Consider the following 20,538-nt stretch of genomic DNA (forward strand, 5'->3'; position numbering starts at 1 on the left):
TAAAATGACTGTTAAAAGAGGAAGGCATTGATGAAGCCCATACGTAGTCTTGAGAAATACAGAATATGAAGCTTGTTCTTCTCAAATGTTCCCCCAATGAAGAGAGAGAGTTTTATGATGGAAGGCTGAAAGCCAAATCCTGTTGTTTATACTTATCGTCACAATTACAGGGTGAGCTGAACTTTAGTCCCTGTTTAGTCCCTCTCAAGTCTATACCTTTGGGGACATGTTTCTCTGCCTTCACTCCTCTCTGGTGGAACTGCGCAGTCCTACCACTCTTAGACTGAATCTCTGAGCGGCAAACCCCCATTTACCATCTGCGTTAACCCAATTGGCTCAGCTGTTTGGCACCTATAAGCCCTTTTCCTCTGGGAGCCTGTGACAGTGGCTGATTAATGTGATTCAAAAGCAACTTCTTCAAAACGAAGAATTATGTATTCATTCACCCAAAGATACATAGCAGTTAGAGACAAGGGTTAAAACATATTTAACTCCTATTTCTCCTTACCTAACCCTTAATTTTTCTTTGCAAGGTTTGGTAAGTTTCATTCAGCCCAGTTGTCTCAGTCTCTGGCCTGGGAGAAGCAGACTGCTGTGTTGTAGCACATCTTCTGTGATTCTCTCTGTCAGAGAGCCATCTCCACCAACTGCTGCCCATTCAAACCCTTTCTTCCCTAGGGCAGAATCTTTAAGGTTTTAGTATCTCTTTTGATCGGGTATGTCTACGCTGCCCATGTTATAGCGCAGACACGCTTTATTGCCAGGGGAGAGTTCTCCCGGCAATTAAAAAAACCCCAAAACCACCCCAAACGAGTGGTGGTAGCTCCCGGCGATAAAGCGCTGTCTGTACTGGTGCTTTTCAGCACTAAAACTTAAAGTTTTAACACTGAAAGTGGCAGTGTAAACACAGCCATCCTGGGTTTTGATCTAGGAAGAATAAACCTTCCCAGCCTAGCTGGAGCCAGGCAAGGGTTATTCCCCAATTAATAGCTTCCCCATTGTTTCCTCAGGGACACTTGGTATTCTCTTGGCCTGTACCTTACCTCAATGGTTCTCAGCCTTTTTTTAACCAGGGAGCCCTAAACTTAAATAGACAAACCTGCAGATCCCCCTTCATTATTTTGTTTCTCATTATTTGTTTCTTTCACGTTATTTTAGTAGTTATCACAAATATTACTATAGAGAAATTATTATTATGTGAACAGATCAACAAAAAACACAGCAAATTAAAATACTGACAGTTTACCTGATACTAATGATAAATTACAGCATTGCTAGGTGATATATGGGAGTATTAGAGGGGTGTATGTTTACTGGCAGAGGGTATTTGGGGGAGGGCTGGAGGAGTGCATGTACTGGGAGGGGTATTTAGGGGGTGCTGGAGTGGTAAGTGTGTACTGGGAGGGGTATTAGAGGGATGCTGGAAGGGGGTACCTGCAGCCTCTCACTCGAGGTGGGAGGCAGTGTTGCATTCCCTGTCATGGTGCCAGCCCGGCTCGTGCAGGTTTGGGACACAGCACCAGCCCATCAGTGCCTCCCTGCAGGCCTCTCCCCCTCCCCTGGCCCAGCCAGGCTCTGAGGCCCCACGAGGAGCTTGACGTCTCCACTTACCTGATGGGCCTGGGTGGGCAGGATCCAGCAGCTATGGCTGCAGGGGAGGGACCAGGGGCAACTGGAGAGGATAATGGGGGCTAGGCCAGCCTTGCATGGCAGGACTCGGGGAGGAAGCACCTCCTTCAACCCCTGATTCACTTCAGTGGGTGTTCTGCAAAGCTGGGAAGTGCTGGGACTGCAGCAGCAGGGAAGGAGAACTAGTTCCATGTAGCGGGGTTGGGGGCCTCATCCCACAGCCAGCCATCCTGCTGCTTCCTCCCTCCCCGCGCTGCACAGACACGTGGTGAGTGCAGCCGCCGGGGGAGCTGCTGCCTCCTCACTGCTTGGCGTCCTGGCAGGAGGCGTCCTGAGGCCTTGCCCACCCCCACTGCTCTGTGGGGCAGAGTTTGCGGAAGCCCCACTGGATGGGTCTCCTCTAGAGTTGCCAGGCATCTGGTTTTCAATCGGCATACACGGTCAATAAGGGACCTTGGCAGCTCTGGTCAGCATCGCTGACTGGGCCACTGAAAGTCCAGTCGGCGGCGCAGCAGGGTTAAGCAGGCTCCCTCTCTGCCCCAGCTCTGCGTGGCATGTCCCTGCGGTCCTTAGGTGCAGGGGCAGCCAGGGGGGCTCTGCGCACTGCCCGCACTCGGTGCGCCGGCTCCTCAGCTCCCATTGGCCGGGAACTGCGGCCAATCGGAGTTGAGGAGGTGGCACCTGCAAGCGTGCAGAGCCCCCTGGCCGCCTCTGCGCCTAAGAGCCGGAGGGGCATGCCAGCTGCTTCCGGGAGCCACCTGAGGTAAGTGCAGCCTGGACAGGGCCTCGGGGGAAGGAGGCAGGGCAAGGGTGTCCGGTTTTGTGAGATTGGAAGGTTGGCAACCCTAGTCTCCTCAGAAGGTAGAAAACGGGGGTGGGAGAAGGGGGCATGTGGTCTTGCATGGTTCTCCCCCTCTTCCCCCCGCGTCGCCTTTGGGAGGGACCAATCAGTTCACAGACCCCCTTGATTATGCTAGCGGACCCCTAAGGAGCCCTGGACCTGGGATTGAGAACCACTACCTTATCTTATTGTTGTTTCCTTTCCTGTTTGTTTTCCTCCAACAGCCTCCTTTGATTTAACTCCTTACAGTCAGGGAGGATAATATCACACAGATAAACTGAGCTGCATCTGATATTCATAAAATACACATAACTCATTCATTTTCCACACTTGTCCAACCCCATGACTTGAATTGGATTTTACTAATTGAAAATAGAGTTCAGTCTAATAATGTTAGCCTTACTTGGGTGTCCTGGAGACTAGCCGAGGCATGTCAATCTGTTTAGAATCATCTGCTGCATTTGCCCTAAATGGGAATTATTCTCTCTCAATAGTGGATAATAGCTGTTGCTTTCCAAAGCTGAGAAAAAGATACTTAAGTTTGTCTGTAGATCCACCTGATTTTCTTATGTGTGCTTGTGTTCGAAGTCCAGAGACTGAAAGACGTTAGGTTCAACCTGGTATGTGTACCAATATATTGAGGCAAGAGACAAGGAACAGAAAAAGTTAAATTTGATTTCAGAATAGTCTTGGTTTGTAAGCATTGTAGACTAGAATAATAACTACAGCTTTCCAAGGACAAATACTGTTTCTTGGTTCAGAATGGGCTTTCATAAAACAGTGTGGAATGAGTTTTCAAGTTATTTATTACCAATATACACCTCTACCCCGCTATAAAGCGATCCGATATAACACGAATTCGGATATAACGCAGTAAAGCAGCGCCCTTGGGGGGCGGATCAAAGCAAGTTCAATATAACGCGGTTTCACCTATAACGCGGTAAGATTTTTTGGCTCCCGAGGACAGCGTTATATCGGGGTAGTGGTGTATGTGAGAAATGGAAGAAAATGAACAAGGTTCTAATGGTGACAGTTTTATAGATGTTCTTGTTGCTACAAGAGAATGGAAAAACAAAACACTAATTCAATAAAAATGTGAATGCAGTTACATAAAAAGCAAAAAAAAAAAAAAATTAGTTGGATTATAAACTCTTTGGGAAAGAGATCATCTCTTTGCTCTGTGTTTATACAGTGCCACAATGGGGGCCCTAGCTGCAGGCCGCCACCACAATAGAAATTGTGTTCTGCCCTATAGATAAAAAGTAATAAATTAGTGATAAATAAGAACCAACTTGGATTTGTCAAGAACAAATTGTGTCACGCCATACCAGTTTCCTTCTTTGACAGGGTACTGGCCAGTGTTCCCTCTAATTTTTCCCACACATGTGCAGAATGAATTTTGTTATGTGCACCAATATGGAGGTGATGTGTGACACACCTCCATATTGGTGCACATAACAAAATTCATGTGGCAGGGGCAGGACCGAGGGATTCGGAGTGTGTGTGTGTGTGGGGGGGGGGGCTCAGGGTTGGGGCAGAGGGTTGGTGGGGGGGGTGAGGACTCTGGCTGGGGGTGCGGGCTCTGGAGTGGGCCCAGGGATCCAGGGATGGGGGATTTTGGGTGCAGGAGGAGGCTCTGGGCTGGGGCAGGGAGTTGGGGTGCAGGAGGGGTGAGGGCTATGGTTGGAGGTGTGGGCTTGGGGGTGTGTGTGGATGAGGGGTTTGAGGTACAGGCTGCCCGGGAGCTGCAGCAGGGAGAGAGGACTCCCCTCAGCTCTCTCTCCTTGCAGCAGCACCTGGCCTGGGGGGGAGAGGCGCCTGTCCCCTGGCCGTGGCGAGTCCGGGGCAGGTCCATGCTGGGGCTGGTGGGGAGAGGCGCTGCGGCAGGTCCGTGTTGGGAGGAGGCATCGCTCCCCGCCGCAGTCCGGAGCCCCTGCGCAGAGCTTAATAGGCGGCTGCGCAGCCTAACGGGAACTTAGGGGGGATGGAGTAGATGTGATATACACCTCTACCCCGATATAACACGAATTCGGATATAACGCAGTAAAGCAGCGCTCTGGGGGGGGCGGGGCTGCGCACTCCGGTGGATCAAAGCAAGTTCGATATAACGCGGTTTCACCTATAACGTGGTAAGATTTTTTGGCTCCTGAGGACAGCGTTATATCAGGGTAGAGGTGTATCTTGATTTCAGTGAGGCTTTTAATGCAATCCCACATGACATTCCCATAAACAAACTAGGGAAATGTGGTCTAGAATAGATGAAATTACTGTAATCTGGGTGCACAATTGGTTAAAAAACTATACTCAGAGTAATTATCAATATTTTGCTGTTAAACTGAGGGGAACATACCTGGTGGCATCCCTCAGAAGACTGTCCTTTGTCTGGTACTATTCAATATTTTCATTAATGATTTAGATAATCGAGTAGAGAATTTGCTTATAAAATTTGCAGATGACACCAAGCTGGAAGGGGTTGCAAGCACTTTGGAGGACAGGATTAGGATTCAAAACAACCTTCGCAAATTGGAACATTGGTCTGAAATCAACAAGATGAAATTCGGTAAAGACAATTGCAAAGTACTAGACTTAAAAAAGAAAAATCACATGCACAACTGCAAAATGGGGAATAACTAGCTAGGCAGTATACTGTACTGGAGAAAAGGATCAGAGAGTTAGAGTGGATCACAAATTCAATACGAGTCAACTATGTGATGCAGTTGTGAAAAAGGCTAATCTGGTGTGTATTAACAGGGGTGTTGTATGTAAGACATAGGAGGTAATTGTTCCACTCTACTTGGCACTGATGAGGTCTCAGCTGGAGTACTGTGTCCAGTTTTCGGGGCCACACTATAGGAAAGATGTGGATAAATTGGAGAGAGTCCAGAGGAGAGCAACAAAAATGATAAGGTTTAGAAAAACCTCACCTATGAGGAAAGGTTTAAAAAAAAAAGGGCATATTTAATCTTGAGAAAAGATGAGGGAAGGGGGACTTCATACCAGTCTTCAAATATGTTAAGGGCTGTTATAAACAGGATGGTGATCAATTGTTCTCCATGTCCCCTGAAGATAGGATAAGAAGTAATCGGCTTAGTCTGCAGCAAGGGAGATTTAGGTTAAATAGGAGATATTAGGAAAAACTTTCTTACTATAGGGATAGTTAAATACTGGAATAGGTTACCAAGGAAGGTTGTGGGATCCCAGTTACTGGAGGTTTTTAAGAACAGGGATTACATGAGCATCTGTCAAGGATGGTCTAGGCTTACTTGGTCCTGCCTCAACACAGGGGGCTGGACTAGATGGCCTCTCCAGGTGCCTTCCAGTCCTTCATTTCTCTAATTCTGTGGTTCTTTAATTAAATAAGTGCTTGCCATTGGTTGAGCACACCATTATGTAATCAGTTTTAAGAATGGGGAAAAGAAAGGGGGGAGAGTTGCATGTTGAAAATGGCAAAAGGCTAATGAAAAGTGCATATTTCTCAGAATAACAGTAAATGTTCTGTTGCTGTCAAAGAGACAAGGTGAGTGCCAAGGTAGATCAACTTCTGTTGGTGAAAGACAAGCTTTCAAGCTTACACAGAGCTCTCCTTCAAATCTGGGAAACTAACTCAGACTGTCACAGCTAAATACAAGGTGGAACAGAACTGTTGCTATCAAGACATTTAGTTCTTTTGCCCAAGTCAGGAAAGAGAACAACATCTACAACTTCTGCATTCCAATTATAGGCATGCTTTAATTAGACAGCACTAAATTTGTATTAGAGAATTCTGTGGTAAGAGAGGTTACAAACACAGATGAGGGAAAGTTTGGAACTAATAGGTTTGTCCCTTTAGCTCATGGAGCCGTAGATGGGAAAGACCTAGCTAGTCTTTCTCTGTGGTATAATAAATTACTCAGATTGTAAGCTCTTTGAGGGACCATATTTTTGTTCTCTGTTTGTACAGCACCTACCATAAAGGGCTCCTTGGTGCTGTGGTAATATAAATAATAATCTCTGGAGTCAGTAGACAGGACAAGGCAGTGCGGTCAGGTAGTTGAAGCAGGGGACTGGAAGTTAGGATCTCATTCATTGGGCATGTCTATACTATAGTCAGAGACTATGTCTACAGTACAGTGGCATAGTTATGGTGCCGTACCTATGCTGCTGTAACCCTGTAATGTAGACACAGACTACAGCGACGGAAGGGGTTTTTCTGCCACTATAGGAACTCCACTTCCCTGAGCATTCTTCTGTTGCCTTATCAGAATCTATGCCGGGGGTTAGGTCAACATAACTATTGTATTCAGGGGGGTGGATTTTTTTCACATCCCTGACCACCATAGCTATGTCAACTTAAGTTTTAAGTGTAGACCATGCCTCAGCCCATTCTCTTACATGTGTTTTTGCCTAACGAAAGCCCCCTAGTATCCACACACACAACCCTCAAGGCACATGCATATTTGTGCCTTGAACCTATACTTGTTTACTTGGCTGGGGGGAGGGGGAATCCGGTAAAAGCTTGGACTGTGCTTTTGCTCAGACTAGAACCCACCCACTTTGCAGTGAGGATGCAGGCAAGATCATTTGAGTGCTGATAGTCCTCCAATGCCCTTCCCACAATGCCCTTTGAGAGACAGACAAGTTCTTCTGCAATTGTCACAATTGCTTGGGAAAGAATCCTAGAATGTCTCAGCACAAAGAACCATGGGTTATGCCCCCTGACACACGTGGGCGAGTGCGGAAATAGTGAGGACACAGGTAGGACTTTGCTGTGGGAATGCTCATACTAAGGCTAGACTAACGCAAATGTTCAGTCCGGGATGCCAATTGTCCAAGCTAACTGTGGAATGTAGACATACCCGTTGTGTGGCTTCCGACAAGACACTGAGTCTCTCTGTACTGAAGTTTCTCCATCTGTAAAATGGGGATAATATTTAGTTAATTAACTTCATTGGGGTATTGTGAGGCTTAATGGTATGCTTTTTGAAGTTAAAAAGCATTCTATAATTACTGATTATCATGACTCACGTGGACCAGGAATTCACCTCCAATTTAGAATTATTATGTCTGGGGAATTAATTAAATTCGTAGCTTGCTGGAGTATAGTTTTAATTATAAATAGAGCTGAGTGGCAAAAAACAACATCTTACCATCAACAAAGAAATCACTCTTCTGAAAGTCTGAGAAATATGAAGACTTTTCTCAAATGGAAAGGCAAATGCTGTGACCCTGTTGCCACCAGTACAGGCTGCTGTGTAGCTACTCCTCCTCCAGGGAAGTAGCTGGCTACCAATGAGAGGCATTTTACATTTTCAAGACTCTTTGCTGCTAGGCTCCCAATTTCTTCTGCAGTCATGATTATTCTTTAGGGTGGATTTAATTTAAATCAAATTGATTTAAATCACTAGTCAGGAAGACTCGATTTAATCATGGTTTTCTACATAAAAAGTGCATTCTTGTTGGTTGTTATAACCTTAATACATATTCTTCACAACTCAGAGAGAGATGTAGGTTTCATTTTTAGAAGGTACACACTACATTTTTAAACAGTGATTTATTTTGAAAACTTTTCAGATTAGTTTTACACCTATATCAGAAAATGAATGATTGGTTATTTCATTTACCAAAGGTAATTGAAGCAGATATTTATGAAGTCATTGGGAGGTGAACTATCTCCAATTCAACAGGTTAATCATTAATATTTGGAGGATTTTCTTGCCATGCTGTACTAGGAGGAACATCACCAGGCAGACATTTAAATTGTTTTATTTAACTAAAACCACAACGTTAAGTATTCTGGACTTTTTTCTTCAACCGTAAACATGTAATATTTTAACAAAACAAAACAAGCATATGTCCCCTCGCTTCTCACATTTATCTCCAGACTTCTTCTCCTTGTTCAGATCTATTCCGCCCCCAACAATCTTCTGTTCATTGAACTTTTTGAAAATTTGCACTTTTAGAGAGAGGTAAAGGATTGATTTTGCAAAGGGACAATAGAGTTGCGGTCTGTTATTTTTCACCTCTATATATTATTTATTTATGGAGACACAAATCCACAGTTTGAGAACTGCAAGAGACACAAATCCAGTTTGAGAACTGCAAAACTAAGCATCTCTGATGGTATCTTCTAGACTGAGCACTGAGTCCCATTGGGTAGATAGAAAGATTAACCTAAATAATCTATACAGAAGCTCCTGGAACCCATAAAATTGGGTCCCTAATCCATAAACTATTGGAACTCATTTACAAAACTTAAACATTACATGAATATATTGTCTCATACTATAGAATTAGAATTTATAATCCATATTCCATGATGAGATATCTTTGAGTTATAATGTATCTTAATTAAAACTATCTTTAGATAGGTTTTTTCCTCAAAAAGCATTTTATCTAATCCGATTTAAATAAAAAAATCCAATTTTTTTTATTTAAAAAAAAAATCATTGATTTTTATCCACCCTATAAGTCCTCCCTGGTGTTTATGCCTCTGATGTATTTATAGAGAGCAGTCATATCTCTCCTCAGCCTTCTTTGGGTTAGGCCAGTGGCTCTCAACCTTTCCAGAGTACTCTACCCCTTTCAGGAGTCTGATTTGTCTTGCATACCTCCAAATTTCACCTCACTTAAAAACTACTTGCTTACAAAATCGGACATAAAAATACAAAAGTGTCACAGCACACTATTACTGAAAAATTGCTTCCTTTCTCATTTTACCATATAATTATAAAATAAATAAATTGGAATATAAATATTGTACTTACATTTCAGTGTATAGACAAGTCACTGTCTCTATGAAATTTTAGTTTGTACTGACTTTGGTAGTGCTTTTTATGTAGCCTGTTGTAAAGCTAGGCAAATATCTAGATGAGTTGATGTACCGCCTGGAAGACCTCTGCATACCCCCAGTGGTACACGTACCCCTTGTTGAGAACCACTGGGTTAGGCTAAACAGACCAATTTCATTGTCTCCTCTCGCCAGTGAACTTGTGAATAGAGCTCTGCGCAGATAAAAAAATTTGTATCCGCATCCAGTCCACGATCTGCAAACATGGTCCGTGGATATAAAGTGGATATCTGCAGATTTGCAGGACTCTACTTGTGAATGTGTTTGGGTTGGTCTGAACCATTTTATTGTTGATTCTCAGTCAAGCCCATAGAAAAGAGAGCCCTTTTTCTGTTGCTAGGCAGCCTGCTTCAGAAGATAATTAAAACATATTGGTATAAGGGAAAAGGTTTGGGATGTTGCTTTTACAGTCATTTTCTGTACCTCTAACCACTCTACCATGCAGTTTTTATGGTGCTTTACTGTCAGAGCCTTTAGGAACACAGATCTGTATTGGCCAGGCTAATAAACTGCTGCAAGCACAATACACACTACATACTACTTGTGTATGTTTCACACTCCTATATATTTAGAACCTGTAATGATTGCTTCTATAATTTTTGCTGCGGTCAGCAGGAATTGTTGTGGTTTGTACACTCTCTCTCCAGTATCTCAGTATCCTTCTATTTGGTTAGCTATAACTCTCTCCATATTAAGCAGCAGAAGTAAAGAATTTAATGTAATAGACCAAGACAGTTGTGTTCCTAACAAGATGATGTTGTCAAAAAGGACCAACTCTCCTTGTTTATACACACAAGCAGAGTACGGTTTCCTGGGACAACAGGTGAATTGCGCTGTTAGGAGGTAGCGGATCTTGAACTAAAGGTTAACCTGGTGCTTATTGATTTTGGTGTGAGCCCTGGAAACTGGGAGGGCTTTTTGGAAAACAAAAGTGATAGAGGTTGTGACCTCGTGCCCCATATTCTTCAGAGATATGCTTATGATATGAATATGGCATAACTAAGAAATGTTTTATGCAAGATGGGTCACGTGAGGTATCATTGGAAAGGTTATGATTTACTGAATATGATTATCCTATTTTTAGGCATGTATCATTTCTGTATCTGAAGTTAGGAATATTGACTCTAACAATTACAGCTGTGTTTTCACCTGGGGAAGGCCCACCAGACAGTATGCAAACAGCCTGAATGGGTCATTAAGCGGAACAATAGGTCTTTGAAGATGCTAATCTCCCTCCTTCCTGAGAAGTTTTCTGGGATGCTGCTTTGGCACTGCAGGGTCAGGTGATCATGTCACCTGGTACTGGACACCATCTTGGGGTTCCAGTGTTTTTTCATTGAGGGGGTGGGGGTCAAACTGGGAAACAAAGGATTCCTATCATATGCAAATCCTATTTAAGGCTGGGAAGTGAGCTAATCTTGGTTCTTCTCCACTGGCTCCCTGCCCAAGAAGGAAGACTGCTGAAAACACCTGAAGAAACAAAGGAACTAAGCTGGGGCGGCCAGGGGCTGAGCCCAGGCAAGAAAGGTCTAGCCTGTGAATGGAATACCCGGAGATTTAAGCTGCAGGCAATGCAGTTTACCTTCAAGAAACTCTGCGACCTGCATAAAACAACATTTAGGGTGATAATTTGCTACTATTAACCAGTTGATTTAGTGTATTAAGTTTAGGTTGCGTGTTTTGTTTCATTTGCTCAGTAATCTGCTTTGATGTGTGTGCTATCCATAATAATCACTTAAAATCTACCTTTTGTAGTTAATAAACTTTGGTTTTAGAATAAAAAACGTTTGTGTCATTCATAACTGAGGGGTGGAGGGGGAGGCAAAAAGCTGAGCATATCTTTCTCCACATTGAGGGAGGGGGCGGATTTCATGAGCTTATGCTGTATAGATTTTTATGCAGTGCAAGACAATATAATTTTGGGTTTGCATCCCAAAGGAGGTATGCACTTGAGTGCTGGGCAGTCCCGGAGCTGAGTCTTCCCACACACAGCTGATCTCAGTGTCTGTGTATCTTTCTGCAGCTGGGTGTGTCCCTGCGTGTGTGTGTGTGTGCGCACGCACACTGGAGAAGGCTTGAGGGCCTGGCACAGCAGGACAGGGTGTGGGAGCCCAGGCTGGTGGAACGGGCAGGCTCAGTGGGACCCCAGTATATCAGGTGGCACCCTGGGAGGGGGGGTCCTGTCACAGAGGTTTAAAAGAGTCCAAAGAATTAAATACATTCCCAATTTTGAAATTGGAGCAGTACTTACAAAATTTCAAAGCACTGGAAGTATTGTATAGATTTTCAAAGCAACTTGCTGAGTGTTCTACTAAAGGAATTATTTTTTCAAACTTGTTTTTCAGTGGGCAGCAGGAATTATTTGAGGGACAATTGAATAGTTTTATGGAAACCTTGATAGTGAATTATAAGCTAATTTTTAGGATTTTTTCATTACCTTTGGTGATGCTTTTGGTTTTTTCCTTGAGAATTTTGGCCAGGTTTCAGTTTGGTTGAATGAAAATTGAGATTGAATGAAAAGTTTCCGCCAAATAAAAGATTACCCCACACTTGGCCATGTTTTTAAAAATAAATTTTAATTTTAATATCTGCGTCCTGCTCAGTAACTTCTAACCATTGCTTATCCCTCCCATATGCATATCCCGTTCCTGTTAGGGTGGAATTAGGTGCTGTGAAAATCCACCCTCTTGTTTTCATCTGTATAACACAACACAAAGAACAGGTGTTAGAATTATGACAAATGTATAGAGTAACCGAAGGGGTAATTGTCAGTTTGGGATGGCGTTTTATATGTAATTTTTTTCAAGGTTAAGTGAAATTATATGCTATCAAGTTGAAAAGGTGATACACAATTTCACCACTTTGTAGAACAAAAGTGGTTTTTGTTTTAAAGCAACAATTTTGATTTTACAGTGTTGGGGAGAAGAAGCAAAAGTCCTGCAGTTGGCAGCTGCAATGCATTAGCCTTCTGAGAGCCTTTAAACAACATTATTTATTTACCATTGAATCAAGGAAATATTTGGTTCACACAAAGTAGCATGAGCAACATACTTCCTGCATAAGCTGTGAACAATCAGCAGTGGAAGGAAGCTGCTGCGTACCAGCTTTCAAAAAAACAGCATAGCTTGTTTCAAAGCAGGGCATAAGACAAGCCAGATGGTGAACTGATTCAGCTAAAACTTATACATCTGGGAAGAAAGTTTGTGTTTCAGAAGTATTCTTGCCAAAGAGAGCAGGGTGTGTCATTGAAGTTCTTGATCTAATTTTGTCTCTTAAAAACAAAGGTTTAATTTCCCAATTGACAGACTTTATTTTTAAATAATATTTTCAATGTATTATTTTTTTAGGAGGCCCAAACATGTGGGCTATCACCTCTGAAGAGCGAGCAAAGCATGACAAGCAGTTTGAGAGCCTTAAACCAATAGGAGGATATATTACAGGTTAGTTTGTGGTATACATTAACTTCTGTGTGCATTAAAGTACCTGTGTAAAACGGTTTGAAAACCTTCATCCTTGTTCAGCTGTTTGTTTGCTGTGTGACTGATAACCATGCTGTTTGACCATAAAGCACACGTTTTTATTATAAACTCTTTCAGTCACAGGTTTATAAACTTAGTTTCATCTGAAATCTGGCATAGAATATCTCTGCAAAAGGGGATATCCTTCTTATTAACCTCTGCACTAATGCAGCCAACCACCTTTTGATGTCGTCCCTTCCAGTTCCATAAGCTAAGTAGAGTCAGGCCAGGTCAGTGCTTGGATGGGAGGCTGCCAAGGAAATTTTTTTGAAGTTGCTACAGCAGATGACATTGGTGATTGAGGAAGTAGCAGTCTTCCCTCTGAATGGTGTTGAGGGACACTGTTGCTGGAGTTCTAATGCTTTCGTATGAGATGTAAAATTAAGGTCCTGACAACTTGTGTTCATTAAAGAGCCTATGGAATTTATCACAAGTAACTGAGTATTAACCTCTGTGCCTTCCCCAATTCCAACTTGGGTAATTGCATTCTGCTTACCTATGCTCTTCTGGGATTTTCAGTTGCATTGAACATTTTCTTCTGCTAAAATGTTGGTAGTGTTACTGTTCATTGTTAAAAATCTTCTGTGTTCCATCCCAGAGAAGGCTGGAATTCAGTGGTGAAGGATCGCTTACGCAGGGGTCGGCAACCTACGGCACGTGTGCCAAACAAGGCACACAAGCCGATTTTGAGTGGCATGCTGCTGCCTGCCACGGTCCCGGCCCCCATCCCCACTCAGCGCCCACCGCTCTCCCCTGTGGGGGCAGGAGGCAGAAGCTTGGTTCTGCGGCAGCCAAGCTTCCCCCCCTCCCCCGCTTCTTCCCCCAGCGTGGTGCTTTCTTGCCGTCGTCCTCTCCTTCCCTGCGCCGATCAGTTGATGGCCCTTGCGAGGGGGAGGAGTGGCAGTGTGCTCGCTGCCCCGTAGAGGAGGCAGAGAAGAGGTAGGAACGGGGCCTTGGGGAAGGGGGTGGAACAGGGCATATCCCTTCCAGCCCCCTGCCTTGAGCCGCTCAGGGCAGGGGGCTGGGAGCACCCCCACGAGCCGAGCACCTCAGCCCTCTGCCCTGACCCCTGAACCCCCCCACCCCGACTGCCCTCTGCCCTGACCCCTGAACCCTCCCCACCCCCCCAGCCTTCTGCCCTGCACCCCCCCCAGCCCTCTGCCCTGACCCCCCCACACACACCCAGCCTTCTGCCCTGAACTCCCCCCACACTCAGCCCTCTGCCCTGACTCCTGAACTCCCCCCAGCCCTCTGCCGGGACCCCTGAACCCCCCCCCCCCATTGCCTTCTGCCCTGACCTCTGAACCCCCCACACACACACCCAGCCTTCTGCCCTGACCCCTGAACTCCCCCCCCCCCCCCCCCCCCCAGGTCTTGGGTCCCGGCTGCCGGCCCCTTGCCAGCTGGCGTCCCGGCCGCAGGCCCCGCTCAGCCCGCTGCCGGCCTCGTTGAACAGAACTCCAGGCTGGTAGCGTAAGATCAGCATTTTAATTTAATTTTAAATGAAGCTTCTTAAACATTTTGAAAACCTTGTTTACTTTACATACAACAAGTTTAGTTTATATAATATAGACTTATAGAGAGAGACCTTCTAAAAAACGTTAAAATGTATTACTGGCACGTGAAACCTTAAATTAAAGTGAATAAATGAAGATTCGGCACACCAGTTCTGAAAGGTTGCCTACCCCTGGTTTACGTGTTTGTAACATACTTTGAGATAAAAGGTGCATTGTGAATGTAAAATTATTTTTTCCTGCATAAACATGAATGCTAAACCTTGAAAACTGACTAATGTGCATACACAAAATTTTTTGTTTTACTGTGCATGTATTTAACAGTGTGATCCATACTGAGTGTGAAACTTGGTGTGGATTTGCATAACAAATCATATCCCTTCCCGGAAATATTGAGTAATAAAAGTCTGTCTGTCTGGAATTGTGTGTTATGTACAGAACGGGGTTTATTTTTAAAGTTTTCTCCTGTAGATGGAAGAGATAGTAGTGGACCAAATTAGACTGAAATAAAAAATATATACCGTTCTCCCCCTCACTCCCACTGCCACCACCAACAAAAAAAGCAGTCAAGGAGGCTGAGACTGAATACTCCATCGTTTACATTGTATCATTGTAAGCTCTTGGTTGCTGTTGATTTGTGATATATAAAACAGCTATTTACAGCTCATTTAACCCACTTCTTGGAGCCAAGATTACAAAATCTATTAGTACATGCAAACTGCCATCACCACGAGCTTGTTACATAGTTCTAAATTTCCAAAGAGCTCAGCACCCAACATGCTGAGCTCTTGTGAAAGTTCTGGTTTTAATAAATATCTATGACTTTATTGTAAGGTATTAATACAAGACTTGTTTTTTTCCTCTTTTATCACAGGTGATCAAGCACGTACCTTTTTCTTGCAGTCAGGTCTACCATCATCAGTCCTAGCTGAAATATGGTAAGGCTTTTAAACATAAATAAATAAATTATAATATAGTATAGTATAATATAATTAATAAAGGGTTGGAGATGCTTGGCTCACTTGTATAGATTTTGGTTTGATTTATGTTGCCAATTGAAAGACCACTTTCCAATTACATTATATAAAGAGTCAAACAAGAATGGTGCCTGGACTCACTTATTTCAATATATACTTGTCATATTTAAGTGTCAATATCTGTTCTAATAGTGGAATAAATTAAACTGTAATGGAACTTGAGTAAAAAGGAATGTGGTGGTATAAAAAACAAATAATGACAGACAACCTTTATTGCATTTCTTACATAATTAGTGGTTTAAGGGAATACAGTACATGTACACTTTTAGGCCCTGATCCTGCAATTAAGACTCAATGTGGCTGTGCTTGGGTGAATAGGTCTGTCTGAGCAGATCTGATTACAGGATAGTGGCCACACTTTCTTTTTAGTCAAGCATTTTATCCTACTCACAAAATTCAAATTGGTCAACCATGAGTACCGTCACATGGATTAAAAACTGGCTTTAGTATCACAAACAAAGAGTAATGATAAACAGCAGGATATCAAATTAGGGGAGACATCTGGTAGAGTGCCGCAAAATTCATTGTTAGGCCTTACATAACCTTTTAAATAATATGGAAAAAGAGAACAATAGGTTAATGAATTTCCTGATTGATACTAAACTGAATGGTATTTGAAAGACCAGTGAGACAGATATATCAGAGGTCACTAGAGAGGTTTGAAATATGGACAAGAAATAATAGAATGAGACTCAGCTTGGGGGGAAAATGCATGCTAATAAATTGGGAGTGGAAAATAGCCCAAACACAGGGAGAAACTTCGGAAGACATAAATCCTAAAGTTGTATAGTTGGGTTATAGATAGTAAATTGCATTTAATATTATTATGTAATATCTTCTTCCTTGCGTTAATGCCATCAAATAGGGTCTGCTCTCCAAGTCCTCTCCCTCCAAAGTGCTCTGTTCAATGCCATATATTATACCACGTGCTAACGTGTCTTCCTTTATAACAGGGGTCTCAAACTCAGATGACCCTGAGGCCCGCATGAGGACTAGTGCATTGGCCTGAGGGCTGCATCACTGACCCCCCCCCCCCCACGCTGCCTCTGGCCCCGCCCCCACTCCACCCCTTCCAATTAGGTCCCACCCCTGCCCCACCTCTTCCCACCCCTTCCCTGAAGTCCCCACCCCAACGCTGCCCCCAGGGGGTGCAGAAAGGGTGCAGGGTGCAGCGGGGGCTGAGGGCAGGGAGTTGAGGTGCAGGAGGTATGCAGGGTGCTCAGGGCAGGGAGTTGGTGTGTGGGGTACAAGAGGGGTGCGGCAGGGGGTCGGGGTGCAGGGTGCAGCAGGTGGCTCAGGGCAGGGAGTGCAGGAGAGGTGTGGGATGTGGCGGGGGCTCAGGGCAGGGAGTTGGGGTGTGGGATGTGGTGGGGGCTCAGGGCAGGGAGTTGGGGGTGCAGGATGTGGCAGGGGGCTCAGGGCAGGGAGTTGGGGTGTGGGATGTGGCGGGGGCTCAGGGCAGGGAGTTGGGGTGCAGGATGTGGCAGGGGGCTCAGGGCAGGGAGTTGGGGGTGCGGGATGTGGCGGGGGCTCAGGGCAGGGAGTTGGGGTGTGGGATGTGGCGGGGGCTCAGGGCAGGGAGTTGGGGTGTGGGATGTGGCGGGGGCTCAGGGCAGGGAGTTGGGATGCGGGATGTGGCGGGGGCTCAGGGCAGGGAGTTGGGGTGCAGGATGTGGCAGGGGGCTCAGGGCAGGGAGTTGGGGGTGCAGGAGGGGTTCAGGGTGTGAGCTCCAGCCTGCTGCCGCTTACCTAGAGCAGCTCCGGGGTGGCAGCGGCGCTCACTGGGGCCAGGGCATGTTTGAGACCCCTGCTTTATAACATCCCACCCCTTCTTCTTGAATTGGCTTCTCTGTTTCCTTTAATCTTGATCTGTTGGACTCTCTTATCTACATAGTTGTCAGGACTGTGCTTGACATGACCAAATCATCTGAACCTGCAGTCCCTTATTTTCATTCATTTGGGGACTTAAAGTGTTAGGTTATGGCAAATTTTTATGACCAGCTTCGAACCTGATGCCAGCCCTTCTCCTTTTTCAACCAGGCCTGGGATTGGCTATGGCAGAGTTACTATAACATAAGGTAGCAGCTGAAAAAAAAGCCACTGCAGTTTTAGTTGACATAGGAAGAGACATCAGCTCATGAAATAGGGAGGTAATAATCCCTCTTTGTGATTTCTGAGTGCACCCCAGAATATTGTGTTTTGTCCTGGGCATTTCATTGCCGGAAATATGCAGGCACACTAAAGGAAGTTTAGAGAAGAGACCTGTAAAGTAATTAAGGGTGTAGTGGAACTGACTTGTGAGGAAACATCATATATATATATATATATATATATATATATATATATATATATATATATATGATGTTTCCTATATATCCCCTTTCTATCTTGGTTAGATGACGAATGAGATACATTTACAAATATGTAAAGGGTGTAAATACAAAAAATGGATAGGAATTTTTTCATGGTATGTTGGGATATACGGGAACTAGGAGCAATGGAATTAAATTAAGAAAAGGGAAATTTAAGTATCAGGAAAATTTTCTGACAATAAAATTTATTAGATTCTATGAAGTAATCTTCCAAGGAAAGTGAAAGTTTCTGGGAATATTCTCTCAGTGCATGAGCTGTCCATTGTATTTATTCACTGTTTATAATGTTCAGTTTGGGAAGGTACCACGCGAGATGTGTGTGAGTGCTAAAATTTAAAAATAAAATTCACATACTAACTGAATTCTACGTAGTGACCCGTAAGTATGTAGATATACTATGTAACTATATTAAGAATTTTTAGTAAGTGCCATGTTTCAGTCTTTTGAATTAATCTCTTGTAGTGCCAGATCTTCATTTAATGTGATCTGTTTGTCTAGTGCTGAGCCATAATTGATGCAATAAATGTTGCACACAGGGCATGAACGTACTACTTTGCCAAACAGTCTACTAGGTTCCTGTGCACTGAGTGTTTAATGTAGGATAATTTTAGAAATTGAGTCACATAAGAAGATGCCAGATGGTCTGTATTAGCATATGTAAACAAAAACAACTGTGCTCTGTGCAAAAAAGTCAAGTTCTACAATTTTCTAAGTGTTTGCACGTTGTGGAAGGTCATTCATAACTTTTTGTAAAATCAATATCAGGTTAAACTACAAAAGATAGCAAGGAAATAGAATAAGGCAGCAATAAATGAAATTATATAAGCACTCAGTTTTGAGTGAGAAAGCTAATGTTTCCTTCCCCCCTGTTTTTTAAGGGCTCTTGCAGACCTGAACAAAGATGGGAAGATGGATCAGCAGGAATTCTCCATAGCTATGAAACTCATCAAACTAAAATTACAAGGTCAACACTTGCCTGTGGTCCTCCCACCGATCATGAAGCAACCTCCAGTATTCTCGCCGTTAATTTCTGCTCGCTTTGGTACTTATGAATATTTAATACATTTACTGGTGTTGAGAGATTCACCAAAAAACACAAAAAAAGTATTGAGGTACATTTCATATTTATATCTAACAGAGGAGATCATTGCAGATCATTTGACTAAAGAAACAATGATTGCAAAAGGGATACCCTGATCTAAAGAGCTTTGCAAAAAAATTTCTCTGAAGCTGTTGAAGAATTATCCTTTAATTTTGGATGTTTGTTGCTTATTAGTTGCCTACAATGTAATTCACACAGGAGTGCCTGACTAAATCATTACACTTTTGGCTTGTAAGATGCATGAAAACTGTTCTTACGTGTGACTTACAGGCTGTCCCCTTGACCTAGAACTCTTTTCCCTTCTCTCTCCAAGATGCTAACGTCTGCTCTTTTAGAATTATGCTTTAAAACTAGAGCTAGGCAAATATTTAAAATCTCTCAAGGAATAGTTTTATTTGAAACATTTTTGAAGTTCATCAAATGATTCAATTAATAGTACTCAATCAGCTCTACTTCAACATTTATTTTCTCTTTAGCTTATGATTTACTCTCTCTTAGTGTATTCTGGGATTCTGTGTATGCATGACACTATGTATTGTGAAGCATTTATAAACCAAATAATGTCTGCTAGACTACAAAATATATCCTATCCATCCAGGGGTGTATACAGATTATAAAAGTATGTGTATACATGTATCTATTCCACAGCTGTGTTTAATTATCTGACTAGTTCTAAAGTGTGTGTGTACGTATATTTACACAAGTATAGACGCTTGTAAATATGTAGCGTTGATAGCCACGTGATGAACTGCAGAGCCATGCAAAAAATTAATTTATCACGCATTGTTCACCACCTCACCCAGCATTCTGCCCCTCGATCCATTTTCCCCAGTACTCATTAAATAAATGATGCCAGTGCCCTGAGTAACTTCCAACAGCTTCATTTGGAAAAAAAAAATCCATTAGTTAGAGACGTTTCCTTCTTTTTACCAAATGTGGCATTTCTCCTCCAAGAATACTGTGGACAGAGGCTCAGGACAAGCAGGAGTCAGGCCTGCAACAGCTTTTCTATACATAAATTGTCACAACTTTAAAGTCTGTTATTTTATGTCCCCGAAGGGCTAGAAGTAAGAGGCTTATAGATAAGTCATTATAGGGTGGGTATTGGAAACATTAGCTAAATGTATTTTGAGCACATGTTGTTTGTTTCTTCACTTGTGCTTTCTTCTGCATGCAGCATACTCTGTGGCTGGAAAGCTTGAATTAGAGCTGTTGAAAGTGTGGAGAAAAATAGATCTTATAATCGAATGTAAATGTACATTTTAGAGTATAGGCATCTCTGCAAGTTGACTGTCTCCTACATGGAGTTTGTATAGCATTTACCAGGCACAATGGATCCATTCTTAGTTGAGGCCTCTGGATGTTGATGCAGCATTAAATGTTTAATAATAGTTATTTAATTTCTCCTTTAGGAATGGGTAGTATGCCAAATCTGTCCATCCCAACATCTGTGCCTACAATTGCACCTTTAGCTCCCATGTCATCATTGACCTCAGTGACTTCGATTCCTCCCTTGGTTATCTCTACTCCCCTGATACCTTCTATCAGTACATCATCATTGCCAAATGGAACATCCAGTCTCCTTCAGCCTTTACCTATGTCTTTCTCTTCAAGTAAGTACAACACAGTAAGATATTCAATTTTGAATACACTAATCTAATTCTTAGTGCAGATTATTAACTTGTATCCATTTATTTTT

At 43.2% G+C, this 20,538-nt stretch overlaps 1 protein-coding gene across 1 annotated transcript in view; it reads left to right on the forward strand.

Moving 5' to 3' along the window:
* The window catches only part of ITSN2 (intersectin 2), a 117,626-nt gene that overhangs the window by 15,570 nt on the left and 81,518 nt on the right, over positions 1–20,538 (forward strand). Inside the window, exons 3-6 of the mRNA XM_065401027.1 lie at positions 12,644–12,736; positions 15,203–15,266; positions 18,616–18,779; positions 20,252–20,452. Of these exons, the coding sequence (XP_065257099.1) occupies positions 12,644–12,736; positions 15,203–15,266; positions 18,616–18,779; positions 20,252–20,452 (522 nt within the window). The remainder of the gene's footprint in view (positions 1–12,643; positions 12,737–15,202; positions 15,267–18,615; positions 18,780–20,251; positions 20,453–20,538) is intronic.

The sequence above is a fragment of the Emys orbicularis genome, chromosome 3 (genome assembly GCF_028017835.1).
Source record: "Emys orbicularis isolate rEmyOrb1 chromosome 3, rEmyOrb1.hap1, whole genome shotgun sequence".
Lineage (NCBI taxonomy): Eukaryota > Metazoa > Chordata > Testudines > Emydidae > Emys > Emys orbicularis.